The 11,578-nt window shown below is 39.1% G+C and overlaps 1 protein-coding gene across 1 annotated transcript; it reads left to right on the top strand.

Moving 5' to 3' along the window:
- The first annotated feature begins 1,365 nt into the window (after positions 1-1,365).
- Tnfsf18 (TNF superfamily member 18) lies at positions 1,366-11,362 on the top strand. The gene is made up of 3 exons (XM_041662231.1): positions 1,366-1,515; positions 8,030-8,063; positions 10,566-11,362. The coding sequence occupies exons 1-3, from the start codon at positions 1,366-1,368 to the stop codon at positions 10,916-10,918; spliced, it is 537 nt and encodes a 178-aa protein (XP_041518165.1). The 3' UTR covers positions 10,919-11,362.
- The last annotated feature ends 216 nt before the right edge of the window (positions 11,363-11,578 follow it).

Here is an 11,578-nt window from a genome sequence, read left to right as displayed (position 1 = left end):
AGGTAAGAGACAAACTATCATAACCCTTATGGGATATCTTTTGTAAGCTAAACTTTGTACATTTATTTTATTCTTGCAAAACTATTAAGAAGTACAAACCTAGGCTCAGAGAAATCCACTGATGTGCATACAGTAGGTTAGGGATGAGCTCTGTTGGGCAATGCCCTCAGATGTGTCTAGATTAAAAGCTCTGAAGGTTTCTAGCAAATGATATTGACATTCTGTAAGACACGCAATAATTTTAACAGATGAGGAGGCTCAGGTACAGAGAACAAGGGACTTCTTCAGTTTTATGCTAAATTGGCATTTTGATGTCAGGAGGGGAAAAAAAATCTCTATTTGGGGTTAAGGGCAGAGTACAAGTCAAGTCAAGGAAATAACCTTTTAAAGGATAACATTATTACTATTTGATGCTAGCATTGGAATTTAGTTTCAGCAGGGTCAAGGTATGAGAAAATTGACCATTGTTTTATTCTCCAATATTTACTAAGTTCTAGCAGGTTTTTAAAAATTTTTTAAGATTTATCTTGTGTATGTGAATGTTTTGCCCACATATATATGTATGTGTGTAATGTGAGTGTCTGGTGCCTTGGAGGTCAGAGAGGGCGTTGTGTCCCCTGAGCTGGAGCAATAGATGGTTGTGCATCCCCATAGTGCTGCTGGGAACTGAATTCAAATCCTTTGTAAAAGTAACAAGCAATCTTAATGACCGAGCCATCTCTCCGGCCCCAGTTGCAGCTTTCTTCAAGACTGTTTCAGAGCAAACACATTTTGTAACCTAGAAAGTTAATTTTTTGTGACTATAGCTTTGATTTGATATTTTAAACTGTTATCAAGGTGTAACCGACAAAAATGGTGTATATATAAAGTAGTACATATGTAAAGTGTGCAATGTGGTGACTTCATGGGAACTCCATTGTTCAAACCGTGCATCCCTGCTCTCTAACTCTCTGTCCCATCCAGTCATTATAGCTGCAGTATGAAAAAACTTAGCTTTAAGTTTTATTTATTCTTATAAGTTTTTTTTTCTTCTTCTTTGGGAATAATTTTGAAGTATCTTCCAGCAGCCGAGGCTGGCTGTGCATGCACACAGTACTTCCTCTTGCTTTAGGAAAGACTTTTTTTTTCCTTCTGAACTTGCCTCATAGTGGCTTTTTTTCCCTCCCGTGTTTCTGTTGGCTCTAAGCCTCCCCATTCCTTTTGTAGTTTTGGCCCACTGCCACGATGACTGTCAGTGCTCAGCAGTGTTCCAAAGGAAAACTCCACCTCCCACACCCACGGCCTAATTACTATAAAACATGACATCGCATCGTTCATCCATCACTTGTGCATATCTGCTTTCCAGAGCTCTCAGCCTGTCACAGAATGAGTTCTAGCCTCATGGAGGAAATGCCTTTGAGCCCGCCAAGTCCTCGAGGGGCACAGAGGTTCAGGAAGCCATGGCTTTTATGCATGGTTCCTCTGCTGTTGCTGCTTTTCTATACCACGGGTGCACTGATCTTTACTTCACTCAAGGTAAGGTGGTAAAGGAACCTACAGGTGCTAATTATAGTATATAAAGGTTGTTTAATTGTTAGTCTGATTATTATTGTTGCCATTCAGCATTGCTAAAGATAGTGGGAAGGAAGGGATCTGAGGGTACAGCATAAAAAATTCCAGTCTTGTAAGGACATGGCCCCTGAAACTCATCTGAATGTCTTGAGACAAAGGGCACCAGAGGACACAGAGTGCCCACTGTGGGCTTGAGCAGCATGGGACTACATGTTTAAACTGAGTCTTTAAAAGGTGTCTGTGGGGGTCCTTTTCCCTCCCTGGAACTCCACTACTCTCATATTGGTAGACGAAGAAGAGACCTGAAGCATGATGCTCTTCTTCATGCGATTCCAAACAAGTAGTGGTCTCAACGGGGTAGGGATACAAAATGATAATGGAAGACAGAATGAAATCACAGGAAGCAAGAGCATGTGGAAGAGGGAAATGGTGCTGAGCTAGAAGAGATAACTGGATTCCAGTTATAGGTGAATCTCACTAAAACCAACTGCACACATGTGAGAAAGTTGTTTCATTGTTCTGATTCTAGTATTTTAGGTCTACAACATGGTGTTGGGAGACTGGATCCATTTACTTAATGCCCTCCTAGCTATAATTACATTGGTCAATAATTAACCTAAGTGTAGGGTACTACGTGTACCTGTAGTTTAGGAAGTCTAAAGCAAGGACGATGACTTTGGACTGGAGTGACCTGGGAAGGCTTCATGGAGGAAAGAAGAGAACATGTCTGTTTGGGAAGCCCCTGATGGTTATCAGGAATTTCCCAGTGAATTACAGTCTAAATTGTGGATCTAGATGGGATCTGTACTGGGAATGTATATATATATATATATATATATATATATATATATATATATTTCTTTCTAGAAGTTTGCTTTCTGTTCCATGACAGCCAGGGCTACACAGAGAAACCGTGTCTTGAAAAACTACAAATGAAAAAAGAAAGCGTTTGACCAGAAGAAATGAAATAAAACTTTATATAATTCAGGAGTTAGCCCATTACTTTAAAAGACTCTAAACCTAGGGCAGAATAAAGTGATGTATACCTGTGTAAGGAAGGGTTGGAGCTAAGCCCAGGAGCATTTGTCTAAGGAGACCAACCAGTGATGGTTTTAAAGGTGTGGTTCTACACTGGCAAGACTTGGAGGAAAGGCACGGGAGGAAGTAGTGCACTGTAGAGCCAAGGTTAGTTAGAACGCTCTGGTGAAAAGCGTACATAGGAACCCGTTATTCTGTACTCTGTAACTGTGTAAGTGGATGAGAGGCAGAGAGAGTTCTAATCCCAGCCCCACACTTCCAAAGAAGGAACCAAGAAGAGAGCTTCTAAAGCAATGAATGTTGAGCCACAGGGAAAGGACTATCAGCCTCTCAAGTGTGGAAAGTTTTGAAAAGGAGGAAGAATGAGAATAGCATTGATTTCACATTGCTTTTTCTTCCTGTAAACTCCCTCAAGTCTTCTTAGTCAGGTGGTTCTGAAGTGCACTGTGTCTTGGTGTCAAAGAGCCCCGCGGTAATGCATGGGGAGGAAGACTTTTATTCCGAGTGACACCTTTCTCCACAAGCAAACTGTTAATTCATGGTGTTTTGAGCTTTGATTTTAGATTATCCCCTCAAGAGAACACACCCCTTTCAATGATGGGTTCCCCCTCTAAAAATACCTGTGAGGATATTTCAAATTTAGGGAAGTAGAAAAGGTTTTGGAGTCTATTTTCCTGCCAGAATGCCAGGCAGTCTAGTTACTATGGAAAAACCACTGGGCTTTAGTATTAGCTTGAGAATTACACTTTCCTTATTAGCTACAAAAAAAAAATTGTTGAGCAGAGAAATCTGCGTGGATGGCAGATGATAGTAACTTTCACCTTTGCATAGGTAGGAACTCAGAACGGTTTTATATTTTTCTCCACTCCAATTTTCTCATGCAAATCTCTATTTATAAAAAATCCCTTCAGATAGTAATCTTTTTTAGCTTGGTTCCTTTCAGATCAGCAGAAATTTTCTTGGGAGAATTTTTTTTTCTCTCTCTCTCTCATAGAAGACATTAGTTAATAGACTATGCTCTGAGCTCAAGGAGTTTGGCCAAGTCCTCTGTGAAAGCAGTTTAGCGCAGTACCCTCTGAAGAATCCAGTGATTCAGGAAAGTCCCTTTCTTCAGTGAAATGAAGGATGGATAGGCTTCCAGAAGGGAAACTGGAATTTGTACAACTGTACTTGCAAACAAATAGAGGAGGGTTTGTTTCCGGACAGAGGAGGTTAGGATTAGTCTGAAGTCTATTTTGGCCAGTTTGAGACAAACCAAGTAATCTAGGATTAAACCAAAGTGAGGTTAGAAGACCAACTGACTCTTCTAAATGAAAGCAAGCAAAACTAAAAGTAAACCAAAGGCTTGTGTGTAACTCTTTATAATATCACCAGAATTATAAATAGAAACGGCCTCTATGAGTGGTAGGCTGAGTGTTTTGAATGAGACAGTTTGGTTCTGGATCCCAACATCTTATCAGCCATGTGACCTTGGGCTGGTTACTTCACCACTGAGTCCTCATTTCCTCCTCTGCAAAAGGAACACGCTAATTCTTCTAGAGCTGCCTCAAGGAATAATGAGGTAGGGAAGTGCCTGACGTGCCTGACTCACAGTAGACTCTAGATATGTTGTAGTGATTAAAATGCATACCATTGTTAGTTAGAAGGTCACAATGAATACAGACTCGAAAGGCCAGTTAAAGCGTGCGTGGTTGGTCTGACCTTATCCCTTTCTCAGTCAGAAGACCACAGTTTTCAACCAAATTGATGATTTTCCACTTCGATTTTCACTTACGGCAATAGCTAAAGATGAGCCGAGTGGTGTTTTGTAACTCTAAATAGATATTAAAGAAGTTTGCAATTGACTTTCTGGATGTTTGTCGGTCAGTTCATTTGTCTATGAATTTAAGTTTTCTGTGTATTCTTACACATGGTAACAGCTGGGACACAATGGGAACGTTTATATTTAGGTGCCTGTTTAATTGCATCATATAAGCAATAGTGTCTCTCTAGGTCGATTAAAAACATCTTAAGAGGCAGCAATTATACATTAAATTTGTCTCTCTTACAACATTAGTATAATGTTGGGAATATAGGTACTTAAGCTGTTTGTTTAATTCTTCATTATAACCAGTATCATGATCAAAATAACTGATATTTACTGAGTATATCCATATAGAATGTCTGGAGAAGCCCTTCCCAAGAGTCAGCACAGTTATGTAGAACAACAGTTCAGTGAACTCTGCTATTATCCCTGGTTATTGGATGAGAAAATGAGTTTTTGGCGTCCCTGCTGTAAGTCTATCAGTCGTTCTAAATTGAATTTGGACATCTCGTCTAAGAAAAACCAAAATAGGATGAAATAATTGCAATAGTAAAACTGATCTCAGGAAATCCAATTACTTATGGTTTTTAGATTTATGGTTTCCATAATTTTCTATTGTATCTCCTTATCAATAAAATTCTTTTATTATAATTTCCAGCAGATGTGTGCCAAATAGTATCTCATATCTGAGTACAATACCATGAACACAAAACAGATACACAAGATGGAAAGTCACTGTTCTAAAGGTTTAGCACAGATTTTCCAGTCTAAATCTACCTGTTTTAGCTAAGATGTTAAGTTTTCTATAATATATTCACACATGATACAGATATAACAAAATAATTGAAATACTGTTTTTTGTGATTATGGGGTTCAAACTCAGTATCTCTACCTCCTAGTCACATTCAAAGCCCCAGTAATTTGATATTTTCTTAATTTTAGTTTTACATTTTATAATATAGGAACTCAAGGTTTTATTCCAATTTAACTTGATTTGTGATTTTGACTATAACAATTGAAAATTACTTCACAAGGAAACATGGATAAAAATTTACCAGAGCATCTTTGTATATTCTTAATTGCCAAGACACTTAATTATCACTATCATTGGATGGGGCTGCTCTTTAGAATTAAAATAATATTTCATTTCTTCCACGTCTTTTCTTTTTCTCATTACACAACTAAGCTCCAAAGTCTTTAATTACATCTCGTTCCTTACACAAATTCGCTCACTTGCTTCTTTCTCTCATCACTACAGTCCCATGTCAAAACCTGGCTATCAAAGGACTCCAGCAATAACTAAACCCAGCAGTACTGGGTCTCTGGGAAAAACACAAGGCCTTTTGAACATTCTTTCTTTATATGCTCATGGCCACCAGCTTTAAGTGGGGTTTCCTTGTTGCCGTGGAAATGGTGTGTACTTCCCCAGTCCATTCTTTCTCCTTCAGAGACTACCTTGCACCCTTGGCTCCTCTCTGAACTTTCAGGAACCATTTCCCACCCTCTCTCGGTAGGAGAGAGGAAAGACCATGTCTGCCAGTTGCCTGCATTTGTGTCCATACGTTCTGTGTTTCCTTCATCTGCATGGATGCATTCTCCACGTCCCTGCCAGAGCCACCACCTCTGAACTCACTCTCGGATGTCTCACCTGCTCAGAGCATCGCTGAAGTTCTCGCCTGCCTCATGCGATTGGAATAGTCCCATCGAATGGCGACAAGCAGACTTGTCATCTCCTTCATATCAAACAAACAAAGACAGAACCCGAAACAAAGGAACAACAGCAACAACAACAAAAGCCTCTTTGACGTCTCACCCTTATCCAGGGCCCACTCACTTTTGCTAGCCTCCCATGTAGCAAATTTCCCAATTTCTCATCTCATCTTAAATTTATCCTGGTGAGACTTGTGCTCTTATCACATCATACAAACTATTACACAACTATTCTGTCAGGAATTCTTGTAGAAACCATGTTTTTAACTCTACCAGTCAAGTCTCTGCCCTCTTCTTTTTTGATCTATCAGTGACTTTTGACACCGACTGCTTAGTCTCCTCTCTAGAAGACTTTCTTCTCTTGGTTCACAAACATTACACACATCTATTCTTTTCAGACTCACTGATCTTCTTAGAGAGTTCCTCCTCATTGTCTGACCTTTGAATACCAAAGGGTTCCAGTACTCATCTCTGTTACACTCGTGGACTTGATGTTCACATAGAATGTCAGGTCTGAAAGCAGAGTCTCAGCATTGCATATCTAACTGCCTACTTGATATCTCAGAAGCACCACAAATCAACACATCCCAAAACTCATGATTGGGCCTCTCTTACTTTATTTCTCTTAGTCATGCTCATCTTGCCAATTAACTTACTTTTTCCAATGACTGCAGTCCCAAATCTTGGCATTACCTTTGTTTCTTCCTATTGTCTCACACCAGTATTCCTGTCAAGAACATCAGCTACTTCTTGCTTTCTTTGAAATATAGCCTAGCATGACCTAAAACCCATGGTCCTCCTGTTTTAGTCTCCTAAGTGCTGTTATATCTGGCATGGATCACTATACCAGACCAGCTGGCGCGTTCCCTCTTTGCCAGCACCTTGGTCAGAGGCAGTGCATTCCTGTTTTCATGAGCTTCGGTCCGTGCTTAATTGTTTTCAGTGCTTTTGCCTTTCATCCTCTTTAGTTTTTTTTTCCTAGCACAATAGCTGGATAGATTCTTCAAAAGGAACATATATTTCTTTCCATATGTAAAAAAAAGTCTTTTGAGCACTTTGCTCCAAGGAAATGTATGAATTTTGAGTACCAAAAACTTTGATAGTTATACCTTATTTTACTCTCAAGCATTTGACAACATTTAAGTGATTGCATTTGTAAACTAGTCATAACTAATGTCATCTTTCAGCATGTATGCTGTGGCATGTGGTAGACATTTAAAACAGTTGTATCTGATTCTCAGTCATTGCATATGGCATGTGGATTTCTAAACATTAATATTTCTAAAGTCAATTTATTGTTATTTTAAGTAAAGAGAAACATAAGCAGAGGTTTCATTGTCTTCTTCCCATATGTACTAGATAATCTTGGGAAACCATAGGGATATAGAGACTGCTGTTTGTAGTACACTAGAGGGAAAGAACACAGCTCCAATACTTGCCTTGTGGGTCAAAGTTAGATGAACAGAATGAAATGCCAAATGAATGACCCCAAAGTGAAAGAAAGATCCCCAAAGAGATCTGCTATCTTTTCTCATTGTCAAATCTATCATTCAATGATATCATTTTTAAAACTAAAATAATATTGCCCACCACGCTATTCATGTGGTTTTGTCTCCTTATACAGCTGAATTTCAGTGTGTTTATTTACACCTCTTCCCTTGTATCCCCATAGCTTACTTGTTCACTTGCTTCTTCCTGTCTCTTCTAAACACTAATGTCAAAGCTACTGTAAGTCAAATGTAGAGGACAGAACCAGTCATCTGTAAAGGAAGCAAAGAAATGTGACAAGTCTCTTTGTGTGGTGGGTTTTTTAATTTTTTTGCTTTGGATAGTAGTTTGCTGCAGAATCTTTAGGTGCTAAATAATTCATCCAAGCAAGTGGCAACTGTGCCATCATCCTGACCAGTTCTTCTTTTCCTTCTACAGGCAATTGCCAAAGAGCCCTGTATGGTTAAGTTCGGTGAGTAACCCGCCTTTTATTTTTCTTAGTTTCTGATGCAAGAAGGCATCTGTCAGTGCCTTCAAAAAACCTTTACAACTTTTTGTTCACTTTCCTTTATTTTTTTAAATTATAATCACTCATTCTATACTAGGCCATCAGCCTAGTGAGAGCCGAGGCTTCCAGAGCTGAGCTAGATTTGACAAGCCCACATTTGGTGACATGTGGATATGCATATAGTAGTCAGCTTTTGGTTTGGTAGTCCGTTAAAGATTCCTACCACCTTTCCTCAAAGTCCTTCTCATATTTCACAGATTTTTCATTTCTAATAGGGTGTATGGGAAACATTACTGCTGTGAGTAAGTACACAGAAGAGGAACAGGCACTTCCTCTTTGCTTCTGAGTCACTTTCCTTAACAGTCACCTGATAGCCGCTCAGAAAATGTATGAAAAACAGTGTTGCTGAGTGTTTTACTTTCATTTCTGTTGCCCCGATCAAGTACCGCAACAAAAAGCAAGCGTCAGAGAAAAAGGATTTGTCTTAGCCCATAAGTGCAGACTATAGTCCGTCATGGCGGGGGAAGGTGGCAGCAGGAGCTTAGAGCATCCCGTCACACTCACAGTCAAGCAGGGAGAAACAAAATGTATGCTTGCCTGCCCGCTCGCTTTCTTATGCTCAGTTCCATTTCTCTACCTTCTTATAGTTTCGAACATCTTGCCTAGGGGATGGTGCCAACTGTAGCGGGCTGAATTTTCTCACATCTTTCAATTTAATTAAGACAGTCCCTTATAGACCAACTCAGTGTGAACAGATTTCACTTAGATTCTCTTCCTGGGTGTCCCTAGGCTATGTCAAGCTGACAGAAAAGCTAGCATCGCCTTGAGGCTCAGGATATTCCTTAGGATATACTCAAAACATCAAGTGTATACATTTTTTGATTGTCCGTATGGCCAAACACATTTACATTTGAGAGTAGATGATTTCTATAATTCAGTTTTTCACTCGTCTATCTTTTGCTCCAGTTTTTCAAAATACCTTGGCTTTCAGAGCTTGGGGCATTCTTTGAATGTGTCCACAATTCTGTGTTTTGTTTTGCCAGTGAAAGGAATAGAATAATGTTAGAAATTTCTTCTTGTTGTGATAAAAATGATGCTAAGGTGCTCTTTAAAAAAATTCCATAATTGAATTAAAGAGGAAAAAATGCTATACTTGTTCCGAGAAATCTGCCTCTTGCGTGCCAATGAGGAGAAATGCAGAGTTCGCTGGGGATGCTGCGAGTCTTTGCTTTTTTCTCTAGTCATCAGTCCTTCATCCTCCTCCAGCATCTACCTCCGAGTCTTCTACTAGCTATTTCTGTATGAAAGGGAATTTAAGCCACTGTTACTTCTTCTAGGGCTTTGTCCTCTATATCTAAAGTTATTGAGTATTAGAGAAAAGAACTTTGAACCAGTAAAAGCATCTCTTGGGGCCTTGAAGTTACTTAGTTGTACATTCCCTAAGACTAGGGAAATATGTAAGTGTAGTACATAGGAAAAGGAAAGACTAAATTTGGACACATTATCCTGTGTGGCAGTATTAGACTAGGGGTAGTTATATTTAATTAGATAAATTTATTTCTAGTTACAAAGCCATCAATGTGCCGGTAGATATTTGGAAGTGAGCTAGATAATGATATGTGGAATTGAAAGTGATATGAAGAAATATATTTCAGATGCAAAGCATCAAATTCAGAAACAGATCTGTCAACCAGTTTAGAGATATTTACGGATGCTGAGGGGGAGGACCACTTGAACTCATCAATTTGAGCCCAGATAGGCAATATATCAGGACTCCCATATCAAACAAACAAACAAACAACAACAAAAACAACAACATAAAACCTGAACTCATCCATTTGAGCCCAGATTGGGCAATACAGCAGGACTCCCGTGTCAAAATAAAAAAGTTTTTAGAGTTCACATTATTCTAGAAACTCACGGTGATGGGAAAATAGTAATTGGAAAAATAGAGAACGCTTATTATCAAAGAAGTCGTATTTAAGTGGATGTAAGACAATAGAAAATGGTCAAATTAATTTACAATAAGCTTCCTCCTAATACTTTCTATGAAGAAAATTAAAGCAGTATAGAACAAGGGAGTCATAGGAGAGCAATGTTGCATGTAGACTGATTAGGGAATGTGTCATTGGTAAACCACCACTGAGTAAATATTGTTCATATAAGAAAGACATGGAGATGCATGAATTATGAGCAGTCCTTATTCTAGTCTTGCTGTGTGGTTCCTCTGTCCTCTCCCTCCCTTGTTCATTCCTATTACCTGGGAAGAGGTACAGATCCATGAGGATCTGCAACTTCTCTGAAACAGAGAAATGGTTGATTCTCACAATCTATTTAAAATATGGTCTGAAAAAACTAGCATAGACCAGGTAAATTAGTATGTAGGTAGTAAAGAACATACTGCGACCAGGTAGAGGATGAAGTAATAATGATTTCTTTTTCCCCTTCATTTTCAATTTCTTATAGAACTATCATCTTCAAAGTGGCAAATGACATCTCCTGAACCTCTTTGTGTCAATATGACATCTGTCGGGAAGCTGGGGATACTTCAGGATGGCGAGTATTTAATCTATGGACAAGTGACTCCTTTTGCTAAGAAAGACATAAAAAACTCTGCTGAATTTATAGTAGAGATAATTAAAGATGGAAATGTCTTACAGTCTGCAACAAATGACTTTCAAATTCTAACTATAGGAGGGATTTATGAACTGCATGCCGGAGATAGCATATACTTGAGGTTCAACTCTGATGACCATGTTCAGAAAGATAATACATACTGGGGGGTTGTTTTAATGCCAGATCTCTCATTCAGCTCCTAGAGATTTAGTTTGGTCTCATCACTTTTCTCAGTGTACCCAGAGAGGCTGTTCAGCGGATTGGAGGGGGTTGCCTGTTTGAATGCACACAGTTTGTAGCACCTTACAAATCAACACAAACATAACCTCTTGGCATCATAAGACTTTAACTCTCATATCTGTCTGAGGAAGATTCAGTGAGTGGGCCAAATCCCTGATGTTAGATCTGGAAATAGAGTTTCATAATCCATGATAAAATGAGTATTTCAAAGCATATCTCTCTAACTCTTGAATCTCTGGGTGCAAAATGAGGTGCTATTTCCATGGGAATCTTACTTGGTTTTCACAAAGGGTGTTTTGCAGCAGCCTGGTCTTCTTCTCATCATAATTTCCTTGAGCTGATTACCTTAATCCCTTCATACTCTCACCTTCTGAGAGCCTCCTAATGAAAAGCTGTCAGATTGGTGGGGTGGCCACGATATGCCAAGAGCACCCTCTTTTACACGTGATATTTTTAGAGGACAGAGAACACTTTGAAAGCTATTGGGACAGAAGTGGCGATGGCATGGAATGAAATTGATCTGGGGAATTTTTCTTGATTTCGTCATCCTCAGGATGCAGGTTCATCCTGAACTTTCACGTAAGCCTTTATTGCTTTTGTGTGTATGTGTGTTTACACACTGC

This window comes from Microtus oregoni, unplaced genomic scaffold (genome assembly GCF_018167655.1).
Source record: "Microtus oregoni isolate MIOR12 unplaced genomic scaffold, Mior012 000013F_ref0000133, whole genome shotgun sequence".
Lineage (NCBI taxonomy): Eukaryota > Metazoa > Chordata > Mammalia > Rodentia > Cricetidae > Microtus > Microtus oregoni.
This window is presented reverse-complemented; position numbering and strand designations above follow the sequence as displayed.